Genomic DNA, 19,074 nt, shown 5'->3' on the forward strand with positions numbered 1-19,074 from the left:
AAGGGAGGGAAAAAAAAGCTATTCAAGCCTACAGAATGTTGTAAGTCCAGTATAAGGTGATGAGTTTACCAATATGATGCACACAGATTACCCAACCCTTGGGAATTCAGTCTAATGGGGGTGTCAGGCACATGGAACCCAGCACCCTTAGTGACAGTGCATTTCTAGATGTGATGGTGACTGTCATCCTTGCAGCCTTAAATTCAATCTTGGGGTACAAGAAGGACTCCCTCCTTCAGACACTGAAAGCACTAAATAATCTCTTGCCTCATCGTGTTCTATTCCATGGCTCACATAATCAATACTACTTAACAAAAAGTTTAAATAAGTATCTTTTGAACTCTCTTTGAGTTAGTCCTAAAGCTTGTGTGCAGTGAGTCGAGTGGTTATTTCCTGTTTTAATTATATTTTGACATGAAGGGAGAAGAAAAAAAATTAGTGCAGTTATGGAAAAAAAGGCATCTTTTGTTCCTTAGGTCTAGCATATTGTTAATTAAAGGCAATACTGGGTAGATAGAATGTGCTTTACAGATACGGTAAGATTCATTGATTAATGCAAAATCTATTCTTTCCTGAGCCTAAGAAGGGGTCAGAGGGTGATGGGTGGGGGCAGGAAAGTAAATTTTAAAAACACTCAGGATACGTTAGACATAGGTGAAAAATTCTACTTAAAACAGATCTAAGTGTCTAGTTGGAAATGATAGTGAACTTTCTTTTCCTCAGCTCTATTGCTTTTGTAACAATGTCCTCATTTTTAGGGCACATTGAATAACAAAGCCTGCAAACGTGATATGATAGTGTATTGTCAGACTGAGTTCATGTTGTGAACATGGATAGATTTTTATTTCATTTTTAACAGAGCGATGACAAATGTATGCTTCTACATTAAATAAGATATTCCATCACATATTAAAGGTAGTATTGCCTCCTGAAAGCTGCATCTGTAACTAAAAGTAATCAGTCTGGCAAATTAAGGTGACCCTAAATGCTCCCATGTTTTAAAACGATATTGTGGATAAGCAGAGGAGGTCTCCCTAAAAGCCTTTTACTACATGTGAAGCAGAACCTTCTATTTATTTTCCTGTATCCGCCTCTTTATTTGCTTAGTTTGCTTGAGCAAGGCTACTTAGTTTGTGGCACAACGCTGTGCTAGCACTGAGGAAAAATGCACACACATACAAATGCCTGTTTTCCATTCTCTTTTCCTGATGTGACAAAAACTCTGCCCTAAACAATTAATGCGTACAAATAAGTTAACAGGCTGGAGGGGCAGAACGTGGTTCCTTTTCCTGCTATACCACTTCTGGCCTTGATCTTAAGGCTAAATAGGACAGCAGCCATCACTGGAAAGGCAAGAATGAACACAGCAATAACGGGCATTTTCCTTCTAGTCTGCACAGATCTGCCCTTTTTTTTTTTTTTTCACATGAGCCCCATCAGATTCATTATATGACACAGGAGCAGGGGAGGGAGCAGAGGGATCGAGTGGACAGATATGCTCCATGCAGAAAAGCCACCACGCGGCTCATGTTAGATATTGTGTCCTCTTTTAACAATTTCTAAATCATCCCTGAAGAGCTGTGTGAAAGACAAAATGTGTCACCCTAGCTAAAAAACTAGCAGGGGCACAGAATCAATGACCCCTGCGATGTGTCCAGAGGGGCATTACCTGCATGCACTGGCTGCCTCCTTCATAAGTGACGTGCTCCTTCACTCAGACCCAGAAATTCTCTGTAGATGCTGTGTAAGGTGACAAAAAGCCTGCAGAAACACCTCAGCGTGAATGACCTATGACTCTACGGTATCTGATTTAGGAAGTACACACTTGGTTTTTATTGTGTCTGTGTCCACTTACCAGCTAGGAAGCTCATAATTACCTAACACGTGTAGATATGACATACGCAGTGACTGAGCACTAGTGAAATTAGTGGTGATGGTGTTGGGCTTCTGTATATTTTTATACTGCAACTCAGCTTCCAGATATTAGAACTTGAGTGTCGTCGTGCTTAGCCTCATTTGAAAATTCTGCATTGGAAAATTCACGTGTAATGTGAAAAAGCATAAAAAGCATTCCTTTTATTCAAGAAAAGCAAGAATAAATGAATGCAAATGCCTATCTGGATGAGTGTGATACAGAATCTGAAGCAATTTGTAATGTTTTTAAAATATCCAGCCCACAATGCCCGAAGTTAAGTGTTGTTTTACTTCTGCGTCCATTTCAGTACATTTAACTCGGTCCTGCAGGATGACAAATTGTTGCCTTCCAAAGGATGTGATGCTGCACTGCTTTCTTTACTGTTGCTCAGGAAAAGTATGACATTTTTATCATCCACCCTCGAATTTGACAAGACCCTATTTTTCCCCACACCCTTCCCCCCCACCCATATGAGGTACAGTCCCTTGAGTCTGTAATTGGCAGGAGATGAAGCGATGATGGGGAGTGATCACAGTCAATAGCTTTGATTAACAATAAGGTGGGAAATTAGCAATGCTAGCATTCAGCCACCCTGCCCTCTCCCTCCTCCATATGCTCCCTCAGTCCTGCTGGCGGCCTCACGGAGGGCAGTCGGAGCCCCTCGCCAGCTTTGAAGTGCAGCAAAGGTGCAGGCAGAGCAGAGAATTAGGGAAATTAAGGAGAAGCAGTAGAAATTGTGAGCCAGGATGCTGAGACCTCCGTGCAGCTCAGTATGCTGCAGGAGGGGCAAGGAGGAAGTGTGCTGTGTGTTGTCCCTGTGTGTTTTTCTGTCACATGTGGATTTACTTGTGTCTGGACATGCTGTGATCGAAATGGCAACTACCCTTACTACTGTGACCCCATCAGCAGCTCTGGTGTTGTTTCCGACAGACCCTGAAGACCTAGAGAGGGGGAACGACAACGGGACGCCAATCCCCACCTCTGATAATGATGACAATTCGCTGGGCTACACAGGTAGAGTGTTTCTTTCCCAAATACTAACAGTCCGTGCCTCCTAAAAATGCCTCCACCTCCATCAATCATCAACCACCTGTGTAAAATTATCTACTCATCCCTGCTTCCCGCTAACAACCTCTCCAACTTCTTGTCCTCATTTTCCAGACTTCATTCTTCAGCCGGGAGGTCATATTGTTAAAGCAAACTCTTTGGGGGAAAGAAATGTCATATAAAAACTGCATGCATTCTTGTTGTCTATTTTTAATACAAAAGACTGTTTCTCAGCCCGAAAGTTTGATATTGCAGAGTGTTTAGGAAGATAAATATATTATCTTAGAGATTTAATTGAATTGCTCTATAAAGAAATAAGACTATCTAAAAGTAATTGGGCTCCAAAATTATCTGTAGTTTTTGTTTGTTTGCTTGTTTGGGTTTCACTTGAGGTCTTATAAACAACAGAAAGCAAACTCTTAAGAGTAATGCAATCATAATTACCAACAACTATCTCAGGATTGTGTTTGCATGGACTTATTGTTACCTTATCTGTGAACCATGTTTTAAGTAGATGCATGTGTATGCCGGCACCAAAGTATAAATGAACTAATTGGTTGTGTTGGGATAATTCCTATTATGAATGTCTAAGAGTGATTGCCTTGGAAATATACAAATGTTTATGCAGAATTTGTTAAGTGTAGTTCTAAATATAATCACCTAGGTTACATATCTGAGAGAATTTGACTACAACTTTAGATAAAGGCAAAGAATAAAATACATCACTTCTTGCCCATTGAATCAGGTAATGATGTAACAGTGGTCTTGTTGTAATAGCAGCTATTTATTATGTTCTTTTCATTAGTTCTTATTAGCACAGTTCTCTGTAGACTGCTAGGATGTGGGCTGTGGATCAGTGTGTGTATGTGTATGTGTGTGGGGGTGTGCACGCGTGCGCACACATGTTAAAGAAAGATAATGGAGAAGTCTTATGTACATTACAATCGTACAGATAACTGTTAGGAAGAGACTAATCCGATAAACACATTTCGCCTTGTTTAAAATAATAAACTGCTACTCTACTTTAGAAGCAGTCTCTCTATTTTTATAGAAATAATTTTCTCCAATATTACCTCCCCTTTACACAATTTCAGGTTTTAAACAGGTGGAATAAGTCCCAAAATTAATAACATCTTTATATACAATTTAATATTTATTTATGTCAGTCTTATAGAGAACAGAACTCATTCTCATTTTCCTCTTATCTTTCACCTAGGAACTGAAATTAAAGGACAAACAAATCAAAGCCCATTGGTATGGAGATGGTGAGGGAGCTGGTGTGATACTTTTCCAGAAACTTAGCTAGAACAAGAGTTGTAAATGTCATTTCTTAATACCGTAAATGCCAAGGAAGTTCATCTGTATGAAAGGAGGAATTGGAGATAATGTTCTTTCTCTGGGTACCCTCTTTTGCCAGTATACACTAATGTATTCCCTTGTGCTCACCCAGTCTAAACAACTGCATTGTTTAGATACACTAATAGGGTTTGCTCTTTGTCTTTTATGGATTTCCTGAAAATTATATATCTCCAATACATAAATCACATTGAAGTGGTGAATTGAGAGAACGTAAATAACAATACATGTAAGACTAAATGTAGCATTCAGAAATTTTTTATTTCTATTTGTTTTTCCTTCTTAGGTTAATCAGTAATCAGACTTGTGCTATTAAACATATCAGTTGAATTATTATGAAGTAATGAACTCATAAAATTATCTTTATATTCTACAAGGGAACTGATTAAAGCAGCACATTAATGTGATGTGACTGGAAAACAATCTTCTGAATGATTTTCTCTCTGAGACTGTAACTGTTTATGAACTCTAGTATCGAAGGAAGTTCATTCTAGATATTTTGTTTCAGTAAATTCTTGATTAGTCAGGAACCTTTTTTCTACTATATGAATTAAACATACTATTTGTCTCTTTCATTTTCATATTGACCATTTCTTTGCTCATTAAAATCTCCACTGGAAGTCATAAGAAAAATTAAATAGAAAAAAATGGGTTTTGTCTGTTTGATAAGAACGATAAAGATCTCAGTTAACTCTAAGGTTGAAGTAATCGTGCAAAGTATTACTTGAAACTACCAACAGATTTATTTTGTGTGCATATGTGTGGGTAAATGTGTATGTGTGTGTCTACTTCTGTGTGTGTGAATTCCTTTTACTCTGATCACATGAGATCGAGTTGATAGAATCTTTATATTAGAGGAAATTCAGTTCAGAAGGAAGTGAGGCAGTCTATCTGCTCAGGAACATTTTTACATATTAATTGTCCGTATTATGTCTGGAGTTTAGTAACTCTGGATATAGGGCATCGTTAGAAATAAAATATGAATATTAAGCAGCATAGAGAATATACAAAGTGGTTGTCAAATCATTTGACATTGAGTTAGTTGCAAGATAAATTTTTATGAGAGTTAAGTAAATATATAAGGTATTATTTGAGGGGTCTATATATTTTGCACAATATCACAAAATGACTGAAAATTGTGTGTATCTGATGTTTATTTTTTAGTACATGTTGTTTCACTTCATTGAGCTTACAAGTGAGACTTCTCTCTTCCCCTAACACTTATGTATATAAAGAAGAAATGCTTCCCAGAGGAATCTGTACAATTCTGGAAAACATTTTGGGGGGAACATGAAACAATCCCAAAAGGAAATCACCAGGCACTAAAATTCATATTCACGCCCTCCCAATTCTCTTTTTTGACCACTACAAAGAGTATCATTTCCACTGCAAGCTAATTTGCCTCTACATCTGCTCTACTCCTCAAATCATTTGGGACCATCACTATCAAACTGGCCCATCAAAGTAGAATCTATGGATCTCAGATCATAAACATAAATTAATATTTTCATTCATGATCTAGTCAATGATTGATAATCTTATTAATAACACTTGCTTCTTAAACCATATGTCATACCTATCTAAGTGGTATCAGTATTCCTTTTCAATTCCTTTTCTCCTTACCATCTTCAGTCACAATATTATAAAGCCCTGTAAGATTTGAAAACATTTCAGTCTCTCTTTTACTAATCTATGAATGCAGAGCAATTTCTGAGGTGGCGCAGTGATGTGTTATTAAGTGGGCTTGCGCATTATTTAGACAAGTAGACCATTTCCTGTTTAACCAAGCATGTCATAAATATTGGGGATTATTTAGCAGTTCACAGTATATAGCCTTTGTTGCAAGAACAAGTAAGATGGGGTTTCAGATCAGCACTTTGCAGGGTCAGACACACATCATTCCAAAGAGGTTGAATATGTAATCAATGATTTTTTTTAAAGGAAAACCTGAAAAGAGTACATTGTTTTCAACTTCTGGAAGTGCATATGGTGTTTCATAAATATGAAAAAAAATTAAGTAATATGTTTAAGAATATTTAAATGTCTGAAATACACATGTAACCCATGTAGAGCTCTAGTTACTGACAAAAAATTTGAAGAGAAGTTTATTGATACATTAAAAATCAGAATAAGTGGGAGCTGCTGATTTCCTAGTAGCATTCTTAATCTTTTTAGAAAGCAGTAATTATTAATTAGAAAAGAAATGAACTTTATGTTTTTTCTAAGTACCAAAAAGAGCCTGTACATTTTATTTATAATGTGTAAAATGTATCATTTGTCCCCATTTTACATAATAAAAATAAAATGACATCTCCTATCTCCATAGATCTGTTTTAAGGATTAGACTTCTATATTTACAGTAATATAATGGAAGGAAAGCTAAATGCAAATTTAAAAATCCTAAAACTAAATGATTATCAGAGTTGTGTAAATATCAATTGAAGTAAAAATCTACCCATGGAATGTCAGAAATTTCAGAGGCATTTCAAATGGTCGTAATAGAGTCTTCTACCCATTAATATTACTTCCAAGTAAAGTTTGGTTATAATTCTGTTTAAAAGGAAACAAAATAATAAAAAAAGGAAACAAAACATATGTTCTCTTATTAAAAAAAATATCTTGGACAAATTAGCGGGTTTGCCCAAATGACTCAAATAGCAACCCCCAAAATATATTTTGCCTCATGTTTTGAAACTTGGTGAATAACTGTTAATTGATGGTGACTTTGATTCTTTTCTCCCTCTACATTCTTAATTGTATAGTTTCACACTTAAGATCAAGCAAAAATTCCAACATGGCATGTGCATTTTTAAAAATGTACTAATAACCAGTGCTAAATATTACTTCATGCATGCAGTGCAGTCTTCTGAACACTTTACATACAGTAATTCATTTAATCCTCATCACCCCTCTTTCAAGAAGGGGCCAGTGTTAAAAGCAACAGTGTCTAATGTCTGTCTGAGTACTCAAGAACAGGACTAGTCCCAAATTAATTATACCTTCTCCAACATTACAGAGGTTATGAGAGGTTGTTGAGGTTATGGCTACAAGCCACACTGGAACACGCGGTTAGAAATTAAATAGCTGAGCCATGCTCTCTGCAACACCCCGGTTCTGGTCACCAGTATTTTTAGGGTTCTGCTAATTCTTATCCTAGGTTCACTACTATCACACTAACTGATCACATATTTTCTTAAAAAAAAAAATCAAACAGGAAAAAAGCTTTTAGACCAAAACAAGGGGGTCCTGATCCACCTTCCAATCCTTGAACCCTCTTCCCTTAAAACTGCTTTTCTTGCTCTTTTCAATGTGTCTTCTGACAGTTTTCTTTCTATTTTTAAATAATACAGATCTACATATGATTCTTGATTTGCCAGTTTTAGACATTTTTTTTTAAGATTTTATTTATTTATTCATGAGAGACACACACACAGAGAGAGAGAGAGAGAGAGAGAGAGGCAGAGACACAGGCAGAAGGAGAAGCAGGCTCCATGCAGGGAGCCCGACGTGGAACTCGATCCCATGACCCCAGAATCACGCCCTGGGAAAAAGGCGGCGCTAAACCCGAGCCACCCAGGCTTCCCTAGACATTTTCTTTTCCCCATTCTCTTGCTAGCACATTCTTTGTTAAATAAATGGTTTATATGGCTATGATAAAGCAAAGTTTTCCTGGATGAGTCTATTACAGAGCCAAGTAAAATACTATAATCGCAGGTATGCATTATTCTTTCTCTGCATGAGATTGTTTATTGTCTGCAGTTAATTGCATCCTTAAACTTCCTAAATGCTTCAGCCTGCCTAATATTCTACCAGCCTGAGGTTTTTCAACACCTTCCTCATTAAATACTTCATGTTTTTGTCCCAAGATGAATGGTTTCTCTCTAGACCTGGGACTTTTTTCATCACTTATTTTTGTTGCATTTCCTATTTCCCAGATCTCATGTCTTCCTCTCTTCTGGTTTATCTCCTTGTTAACCGAAGCCTTGTCTCCAGAAAGCACATCGTAATAGAACTTTAAAAACATCAGAAATAAAGAAGTTCCTACACTCTTGTGCTTTGTGGTGGCTTGTCCGTTTTTGCTTGTTGTTTGTTTTTCTTCATTATGCTGAGTACTCGAGGGACCTTGCAAATAGGAGAATCATTTATCTCCATTATGAGAAATTTTCTTAAATTATTGTTTGAGAATGCTTATCTCTGCATTGTCTGCTGCCCTTTGGAATTGCTGTTAGGCAGTGGACCTCTTATATTGATTCATTAAGTTCCTTACCTTTTCTTCCCTTATTTCTGATTCTTCATCATTTTCCTTCCAACTTTCTGGGAAACATTCTTACTTTTTAAGTTTTTATTTAAATTCCAGTTAGTTACCGTATAATGTAATATTAGTTTCAGATGTACAATATGGTGATTCTGCATATCCATACTTCACCCCTTGCTCATCACAAGGGCCCTCCTTAACTCCCATCACCTATTTAACCCATCCCCCTGTCCACCTCCTTATCAGTTTGTTCTCTATGGTTAAGTCTTTCTAGGTTTGCCTCTCCCTCTCTTTTTTTCTGGGAAACATCCCTGATATTTATTGTCTACCAATGCTTATAGAAATATTTTGTATTTGTTTATTATATGTTAAATTTCCTAAAGCTCTTTCTCATTCTCTGATATTCAGAGCTTCCATAAATTGAGATTTCAAGCTTATTTTTCTGCTTCAGTCAACTGCTTTTTCCACTTCAGTCAACTGCTTTTTCCACTGTATGTCTGCAGTGCCCAAAATATGGAGTATTAGAAATGCACACAAAAATCATCAGTTTAAAAGTGAGGAAACGAAGACCCTTATAACTATCATGACTTAACCAAGATAGTACAGATATTTAGCAGTAAAGATGCAACATCTCCCAAATTCAATTTTTAGTGTTTTTTTTCTAACTTAAAAATCTTCACAGAATTGCTAGGAAATGAGAAAGTGTAGAAAAATAAACTGAAGAATAGAAATAAAACTAACACTATACTTTAGTGATTACATATACTTTTTAAAAGATTTTTATTTACTTCAGAGAGAGAGAGAGAGAATATGGTTGTGGGGAGACTCAGAGAGAGAGGGAGAAGCAGACTCCCAGCTGAGTGGGGAGCATGACACAGGGCCCAATGCCAGGACTGGGAATCAAGATCTGAGCTAAAGTCAGACATCAGATGCTTAACCAACTGAGCCACTAGGTTCCCCTAAAGTGCTTTATATTTGGCTCTAAAAAAATAATATACTAATGTACAAGTTCATATAAAATAATTATCTTACTCTATGAAATATCTGGATACTCATATATTCATTTACTTAGACAAAATTCACATATTGAGCCTTGTACTAGGTATGTGGAGGTATATAAGATCTAAACTCTGTTAAAATCAACATCACACATGACTCCTCTCTGGGTCATCATAACTGGTGGCCTCCTCATTAAAAGTGCTGTTTGTCAACTTGTGCATTAATTGTGAATTAACTTGTGTGTAATAGGGAATTTTTTTTTAAAGATTTTATATTTAAGTAATCTCTCAACCCAATGTGGGGCTCGACCTCACAACCCTGAGATCACGACCTGAGTGGGAAACCAAGAGTCAGACATTTAACCGACTGAGCCAGCCAGTTGCCCCTATAATAGGAAATTTTAAAACATTTCTTGGGGTTCCTGGGTGGCTCAGTCAGTTAAGCACCTGACTCTTGATTTTGGCTCAAGTCATGATCTCATGTGGGATGGAGTCCGCATTAGGCTTTGTGCTCAGTGAGAAGTTTGCTTATCCTTCTCCCTCTACTCTTCTCCTCACCCTGGTTTCTCACTCTTTCAAATAAATAAATAAAATCTTAAAAAATAAAAACACGAGGCAGCTGGGTGGCTCAGTGGTTGAGTGTCTGCCTTTGGCTTAGGTTGTGATCCCTTGGTCCTGGGATCTAGTGCCACATCAGGTTCCCCAAGGGGAGCCTGTTTCTCCCTCTGCCTATGTCTCTGCCTCTCTCTCTGTGTGTCTCTCATGAATAAATATATAAAAATCTTTTAAAAATAATAAAAAATAAAAATAAATAAAAACATAAAAACAGTTATTAAAATAATAAACCATTTCTACTTACTATAGACACATACTGGGAATAACATATAATGTCACACCAATTTAAGTATTGAATTAGTCTTAAGCAGTTAAGGAAAAGAGATACATGGTTTTTTTTTTCTTCTAGAATTATAAAACCATCAAATTTGTGGTTTGTTTTGAGTGACCTCAATTTTTAGGCAATTTTGCCAATTCTCAAAAATATAAAAGGAAGCAAATGAGACAGAAGTTTGGGATCATGGGTTAAATTTATGTGTAATACTCCAAGAGTCTTCTTGAATTGAGAGAAAAAGTGAAAAAATAGTTTCATTTTCATAATTATTGACAATTAGGAAAAGATATGCCTACATCTGTCTTATAAGGACATGGGACTTGGAAGCTTCAAGAAGATTTGAGCATTAAAAAGTAAGCTAAACTCTAATGACCATAGGATTCTGTGAAAGAACAGTTTGAAGCAGTTTATTTCTATTTTTTAATCAAGCAAATTATTGGGTGCCTGAGTAGCTTGGTCAGTTGAGCATCCAGCTCTTAGTTTTGGCTCAGGTCATGATCTCAGGGTGGAGAGATCAAGCCCCACGTAGGACTCTGCGCTCAGTGTGGAGCTTGCTTAAGATTCTCTCTGTCTCTCTCTCCTTCTCTGTCCCTCCCTTTCGCTCATGCTCTCTCTCTAAAATAAATAAATAAATCTTTAAAAAATGAAGCAAATTTTATGTTGTTCTCACATTAGTGACACTAATTCTAATTCTAGAATTCTTCATGAACATTTTGGAAATTTAAATCATGCCAAAAAGATGTTGACTGAGGCATGGACTATTATATTTAGTATTTGACAGTATTTTCAATGTGGAAAACTTTACAGTTAAATATTTTGATTTTCTATGGTATGGGAAGAAACCGTACAGTGTTTGACCTATATAAAAATGGAAAAGCCTTGATTTTTGTATGAAAATTGGACTTCATTTTACTTTCTTCAGTTAGAAGCTCAAGTGAAAAAAATATTTGTTATGAATAGTTTTGACTTGAAATTTTTTTACTTGAATTTTTGAAAGAATGCTTTGATTTTTAAAATTTATCCAAAGTGGCAAATTTTAGACACATAGAGATAAGTAAACATACTCAGAAACATAAAGTAACCAGGCATTCTTTAGGTAGGTTAATGTCCAAAAGACAGAACACCTGTACATAAAAGGAATTCAGATTAAAAGTTTTTAAAAGAAATTTTAATATGATTTTTTAATCCTTATGGCAGCTACTTAAAGCAGATCCCTTATTATATGTATAATCAAATAAGAATCTTTATTTTGTTTTGTTTTGTTTCTTTATTTTTTTTAAAGAATCTTTATTTAACCAATTTATGCAAGACAATTAATATTTTAGCTTCACTATTCTCCACATTGTTTCTAGAGGCCTGGCTTTGGAAATGACTCCCTGCTAGCCCAGAAAGACATGCCACAGGCCCAAAGCCTTCTCAGCAGTACATGTCAACAGCATGACACTCCTCTTCCAGTCAGAAGCTGTCAGGACACAGTCAAGGGTGGAGTCTTTTCCCTGCTCTGCTTTTGCTCTCTGTTGTGGTCCTATGCAAATCATCCTCCTGCTTTTTTTGTTTTGGATTTTCCTGATCCATAAAAAAGGGAAAAATATTTGGTGATTGACTAAGTTTTTGGAACCTAAAAGATAATTGGCTAACTCTTCCTAATCTCTAATTGTTAGAGATAATGTAGGCAGTGACCTTTTTTTTTTTTTTTTTTTAAGGATTTTATTTATTCATTCATGAGACAGAGAGAGAGGCAGAGACTTAGGCAGAGGGAGAAGCAGGCTCCCCGTGGGGAGCCCAATGCGGGACTCCATCCCAGGACCAAGGGATCACAACCTGAGCCGAAGGCAGACACTCAACCGCTGAGCCACCTAGGTGCCCCGGCAGTGACCAGTTTTAATCCTTAACATTTTTTTGGTATATTTTTTATTGGAGTTCGATTTGCCAACATATAGTATAACACCCAGTGCTCATCCTGTCAAGTGCCCCCCTCAGTGCTTGTCACTCAGTCAACCCATCCCCCTGCCCACCTCCCCTTCCACTACCCCTTGTTCGTTTCCCAGTTAGGAGTCTCTCATGTTTTGTCACCCTCTCTGATTTTTCCCACTCATTTTCTCTCCTTTCCCTATAATTCTTTTCACTATTTTTTATATTCCCCGAATGAGTGAAACCATATAATGATTGTTCTTCTCCAACTGACTTACTTCACTCAGCATAATACCCTCCAGTTCCATCCACGTCGAAGCAAATGGTGGGTATTTGTCGTTTCTAATGGCTGAGTAATATTCCATTGTATATATAGACCACATCTTTTTTATCCATTCATCTGTCTATGGACACCAAGGCTCCTTCCACAGTTTGGCTATTGTGGACATTACTGCTAGAAACATTGGGGTGCAGGTGTCTTGGCTTTTCACTGCACCTGTATCTTTGGGGTAAATCCCCAGTAGTACAATTGCTGTGTCATAGGGTAGCTCTATTTTTTAAGTTGTTTTTTCATAGTTAGTGAACATCAGTCTAACTTCAGCTCATTGCAAAAAGCTGATACATAGAGGACTATGCAGTCAGTACATAAGCATTTACCATAAAAATAAAACACTTTACTATTATTTTACATTGCCACAAAGAAACTTTTGAATCAGCTACATGTTGATTTTACAGCTATAGGTGAGTACTACAGTAAGTAATACTATAGTAACAAGCAAAAATAAAATTTCCAGGGCAACTCCAGATGGTGTTCCAAGGCAATGCAACAAAAAATGTATGTTTCACTAAGGCATAACATGATGGGGGACTCTTCAACATAATCATTCAGATTCCCAAGGCTAACGGATATGCCACCAGGACAAGGCTTCCATGATCACAGTAGCAATAAGAACAATCATGAGCTGGCTTTAACGGTTTCTGAACAGAAGTGACTTCTGCTCTTTTATTTATCCAGAGAAAGTCACATGGATGCACCTAATCCACAGAGTATAAAAGCTCAGTCATACCATGGCACTTGGAAGAGGGAGAACTAGAAATACTTGGAGAACAACACTAATCACTATCAGACTAGCAATGAAGAAACAAGGAATTTGTCATTGGTTCAGAACACTTTCCCTTTCCTTGAGGGAAGAAATGTCATTTCATAAGGCACCCAAATGGTTCCATAACTGGATATACTGAATATTCAGTTGATCAGTCCAGTGTTACAAAAGCCTATGGTCAGTTCTTTACTTCAATTCATTGCTGAAAAATAATTTCTTTCTTCAAAAGCTATGTTATACATGATAAACTGTTATAGAACAAGTCATACAGTAATTGCACAGATGGTGGGTCTGACAAAAGCATGGAGGGAAGGAAAGAATTCATTCATAGAGCTATTCCAGTGAAGATATATCACTTCTCCCTCCTGCATGAGGAAAGGAGTTCAATATGATTATCCCACCACCAAGTTGGCAAGATGGACCTCATAGCGATTGCATCATATTGATGGTTCAGCATTACTCTCTGCTCCTGGCAGATTGGGCTGTCAGCAATATTGGAGGCCATTCAGTTTTATTGAGGGTAATACTATGTCTTTAAATCCACACAAAACTTCTCTTCATGCTGCCTGAACACACTACGCAAGAGCCAGTCATGCAAGCAGTGGGATGGTGGGGGAAGGAGCTGAATGACCTCTGAGTCAACATTGTCAACATTGACAAAAAATAGGTCAACTGCCTATTTATTAAAAGACTCCTATATAACACATGCTCATTTGTAGGTGTTCACCCGGCACACTGATATCAGTTCAAAGGGTGCATCTCATAGTCTTCTATCCAGATTCTCTTGTTTTGTATTCTTCAAACTTCTTCCACTAACACCCCAAATATCTATTCAATCTTTTAGTTACTATTCCTAAATCTGTCTTACTCCATACCTCTTTCCAGGTAAAATGGATGACCAGTTATATCACTTGAAGTTCTTCCTATAGTAAGGATTGACTTTCTCTATTGTCCTTCATGGCACTCCTGTATGGGATACAGTGAATGCAGCAGCAGTCCACATCCAACCAATGCCAATATATCATGAAGAATTGAATGAATATCAAGCTTAGTTTTTTTCCTCTGTCAACTGATAATGAGAAACACCCAGGTAGCCATGTGTAAGGATCAAGGAAGAGGCGGCAGTGTAGCAGGAACACGTGCATCATAAATGGTAGCTACTTACACATGCCGCATTTTGTGCTTTCAGGGACTGATTGAACCTCATCTTGTTTTGTCAATGCCAGTTCCTCTTGATGGTGTTACTGTGCCTACCCAACTCTCTGACTTAGAGGATCAAGCATCACCCAGTAGATGATGGTTGCATGAATTGAATAGGAATTTAGATTCCCTGGATCAGAAATGCAACCACTCCTGGACCCATGTTGCAACATAGAAACTGGATTTAAAAAGAAAATTAATTGTTTTCCAAAGAGGTCATTGCTTTTCTCTAAAGCCATAGGTGGTCTATGCTGTGATTCTACTATCAGATTACCAGAAGCTACATACAATATCCCATCATTGCACAATTGGATTTATTCAGTCATGTAGCCCAAATAAGAGCTATTTTGTAGTGCGAGCTGGATTAATAGAACAGCCTTCTCTTGCTCTGGGTCACAGTCAAAAGGGGTGGTATTATGCATAGTTGACAAATAGGAAGGCGTGGCTCATCCAAATATGGTATATGTTTTCTCCATTATCCAAAGACACCCAGCAAGAAGACACTTTGCTGAAAAATGTAGGTCAAGGAGCAGCCATTTATCTTTCACTTTGGTGAGAATATCCTGACATGACTTGACCCTACAAATTCACAGGGATAGTGTGCAGAAATGTACATTTTTAAGAGGTAAATCCCCCATCCATTGAAATGTGTGTGCTTTACACAGGCATATAGAGTAACTGCTGCTTACTGCTCACCAAGATCTATGAGCAAGATTTCAACAATCCAGTGGACCAGGATGTTTGTCTGGGGAGAGTGATGTTATAAAGATTCCAGAGAACAAAGAGAGTTAGTGTCGCCCTTACATAAGATAATGACTATGTAGTACCATACCTACCAAAGTGAAAGCAAGATTATCCTGGTATTGTTCATTTACTGGAGAGAAGAGAAATGCTTTTGCCATGATAGTACCTCATTTTATGCGTGAAGGTCTCTGTTGATTTTCTCTAGTAAAGAGATTTTAATATTTAAATCTTCATCTGACTAAATATACTATAATCATTGTTATTCTCAGAGACCTCTTTTTTGTACAGGACAAAGAGGATACTTTAATGGGCATAAGTACAAACACCCTCTGTATATTTGAAGTCCTTGAAATTGGCACTAACTGGCTTATGTTTTCATAGAGAATATGGTATTTCATTTGATTTTTTTAATTTTGATTTTATAATCTGTGGCAATTCTAAGGACTTCCTGCTATTTAAAAAAAAAAAAAAGTCCTCATTCATTGGGCCAGGGAGACAATGCATTATTGTGCTAATTGTTGATTCAGCTAGGTATTCATTAACTGGGAAGATTGCCACAGATAAAATTTCAGGCACACCAGCAGATGTACTTTGGATAAAACTAAGTCATTGGACTAATGAAACACAACAGCATTCTGGTTCTGTAGGTAATTTTTTTTTTTTTTTAGATTCATTTATTCATTTTAGAGAGACAATGGGAGCAGGGGAGAAGGATAGAGGAAGAGGGACAATCAGACTCTGTGCTGAGTGTGGAGCCTGATGAGGCACTCAATCCCATGACCCTGAGATCACGACTGAGCCGAAATCAAGAGTCGGATGCTTACCTAACTGAGCTGCCCAGGCACCCCTTCATCTGTAGGTATTTATGGTATCAAATAATCTGCATTTCCCTTTCTTTAAATCAGACGTTTTGATAAATAGGCTTCTTTTAGGGAAGTCCAGAAAGAAACCTATAGTACATAAGTTTGATAGTATCACTTGGTCCATTTTCACAACTCCCTGGCTTCTCCTATAGTTAAGGGCTTCCCAGCCTGTGCATTGAGCAAGGGCTCATGAACCAGTGATTGGGTAATGGGCCATCACTATCCAACACATGATTCAAATCAGGCCTTTTTCACCACAAATAGATTTTTTGTTGTTGTTTTAATTAAACTTAATTATACTTTAGTAACTTCACAATTATTTCAATTCTAAGGAGTCATGATTTGTAATCCACAGCAAAATATCACTGGGAGTCCATGGACTACTGTAAAAACCATACACACTTTTTCTTTGGTAGTTAACTGCTAACATTTGGCCTTGGCGATTCCATAACCATATCATCCACACTAAGATCAGACCTAATTACAATGGCAGTGCTTCCAAACTTCATGACAAGCCTACAGAGAACAAACACTATGCTTGTCAAGGATACAGGAGCTTCTCTCTCAAGTGTAGTACCAAATGCCTTGTTATAGGGATTGTCTTCTTGGCCCTTTTAAAAGACAGAGTAAGAAGATGAGTAAGTATGTTACAAATGATAAATCTACTCAAATATTTGAATCCCTCTACAGCAGCACAATAGAAATATAATGCACGCCACAAATGTAAGGCACATGTAGCTTTTAAATGTTCTGGAGGCCATATTTTAAAACACAGTAAAAAGAAATAAATGAAATTGTTTTTAAAATTTTATTTTGTTTAACTTAATAAGATATTATTTCAATATGTAATCCATATAAAAATTATTACTGAGATAGTTTACATATTTTTGTACAATTTTACACTTAAAGGACATCTTGATTTGGATTAGCTACATGTCAAGTGCTTGATAGCCACATGCATTCCTCCCTCTCTGTTATGCCAAAGAATTTCTGGCATCTAAATTTTATTTACTAAACACATCATTTGAGTATAAGTTTCCGTCCATACCAAGCATACAGCTAGAACCACTTCCAGCTGTTCAAACTAGGCCTTTGATTCTAGAACTCTGGTAAATCCAACCATATTTAATAAATGCAGCCACTTTAAAATTATTTTTCTTCTTTTTTGTTCCAGCCCATTTAGAATCATATCTCATAGATATTCTCCAGTTTTCTGTTGGTATAAATTAGCAAAATCGAGCAAGCCTTCCTTTCCTGGGCTAAGTGTTGTATTTATGACCTGTTGGGAATCTGATCTTTGCTTTGGAGATAATTAACATTAGAGCTGGATAGGAGGTGAATGGATATTCTTTAGCATGGTAACTACCTCACAGGCTCTGAGCAAGGTAGATCCTGCTTTATCTGATGAGAAATAAGGGCTTTACCTGCGACAAGAAAAGATCAGTGGAATTAGAAGGGTTTGGAATGCTCAGGTAATCTGAACCTGCCCATATAATCTCATTCCATTTTCACGGTCCTGCACTTTCCCCAGTCAGTGCTCTAAATTTTCACACAATAGACCCCACTGCAGCAATACTGAGTCAGAATTTTAGTTCTAATGGCCCTGAGGCTACAAGTCAACAGAGATTCTCTATGGCCCTGATTGTGCCTTCAGCCAAGAACTTCAGATACTGCATGTATCACTTCAGTAAATGATTCTCTGCAATTAGAAGCAGACAGCCCACCCACAAAGTCCTTGTATTCTTTATTAATGTTATAATAGCCTAATGCAAGAACCATTCAGGTCACCAATGGTGGTGGCACTCCACTCCAGGTGACACAACACAGTACTCATTTGTTAAACTTTTAAAATTTACTCTTAAGTCTCATTTTCTTCAGATTTCCGTTACTTCAAATCACAAATCAGGGATCCCTGGGTGGCGCAGCAGTTTAGCGCCTGCCTTTGGCCCAGGGCACTATCCTGGAGACCCGGGATCGAATCCCACGTCGGGCTCCTGGTGCATGGAGCCTGCTTCTCCCTCTACCTGTGTCTCTGCCTCTCTCTCTCTCTCTCTCTCTCTGTGACTATCATAAATAAGTAAAAATTTTTTAAAAATCACAAATCATACAGTTAATAAGTCCCAGATTCTCATTCTGAAGGTCCTGTGGCCACCATTAGCCTCCACTGGATGGTGAGTTGAAGATAAAGAAATCGGGGAGCCTGGGTGGCTCAATGGGTTTAGCATCTTCCTTTGGATGGGGTCATGATCCTGGGATCCTGAGATCGAGCCCTGTGTCTAGCTTTCTGCTCGGTGGAGGGGGTGGGGGAGCTGCTTCTCCCTCTCTCTCATCTCCTTCTCTCTGCTTGTGCTCTCTCTCTCAAATAAATAAATAAAATCTAAAAAAAAATAAAAAAATAAAAAAATGATTCTAGACACTTTAGTAAGAAAGGATTTAATACAGACAGTTAGGTGCTTACAAAATCACTAGGAAGAGAGATGCTGGGCCTTTAAAACAACCCCCAGGAGGGGTGCCGGGGTGCCTGGGTGGCTCAGTTGGTTCAGCAACAGATTTGATTGTGGCTCAGGTCCTGGGGTCCTGAGATTGAGCCCCAAATTGGGCTCTCAAGTGAACCTGGAGTCTACTTCAGGATTCTCCCTCTCTCTCTGCCCCTCCCTCTACTTGCTCGCTCACTCTCTTTCCCCTTCTCAAAAAAATACATAAATCTCTAAAAAAAAAATAAAATAAAATAACCCACAGGAGAGATTAGCTCAGGAAGTCCACCAGTGAGGCTATTAGGTCTCACTTAATGAA

The 19,074-nt window shown here is 37.5% G+C and overlaps 1 protein-coding gene and 1 long non-coding RNA gene across 9 annotated transcripts in view; one reads left to right on the top strand and one right to left on the bottom strand.

The window, feature by feature from the left end:
- The window catches only part of ROBO1 (roundabout guidance receptor 1), a 1,120,933-nt gene that overhangs the window by 607,143 nt on the left and 494,716 nt on the right, over positions 1 to 19,074 (top strand). For all 6 annotated transcript variants that reach the window (XM_077878763.1, XM_077878768.1, XM_077878765.1 and 3 more), the window contains exon 3: positions 2,846 to 2,929. In XM_077878763.1, the coding sequence (XP_077734889.1) occupies positions 2,846 to 2,929 (84 nt within the window). The remainder of the gene's footprint in view (positions 1 to 2,845; positions 2,930 to 19,074) is intronic.
- Positions 14,976 to 19,074, bottom strand: part of LOC144301733 (uncharacterized) — a 28,098-nt gene continuing 23,999 nt past the window's right edge. For 2 of the 3 annotated variants that reach the window (XR_013368492.1, XR_013368490.1), the window contains 3 exons: positions 17,648 to 17,705; positions 16,833 to 16,892; positions 14,976 to 15,182 (listed from right to left, as the gene is read on the bottom strand). This is a non-coding gene — a long non-coding RNA (uncharacterized LOC144301733). The remainder of the gene's footprint in view (positions 15,183 to 16,832; positions 16,893 to 17,647; positions 17,706 to 19,074) is intronic. The other variant, XR_013368491.1, reaches the window with a different exon arrangement.

This window comes from Canis aureus, chromosome 30, assembly GCF_053574225.1.
Source record: "Canis aureus isolate CA01 chromosome 30, VMU_Caureus_v.1.0, whole genome shotgun sequence".
Lineage (NCBI taxonomy): Eukaryota > Metazoa > Chordata > Mammalia > Carnivora > Canidae > Canis > Canis aureus.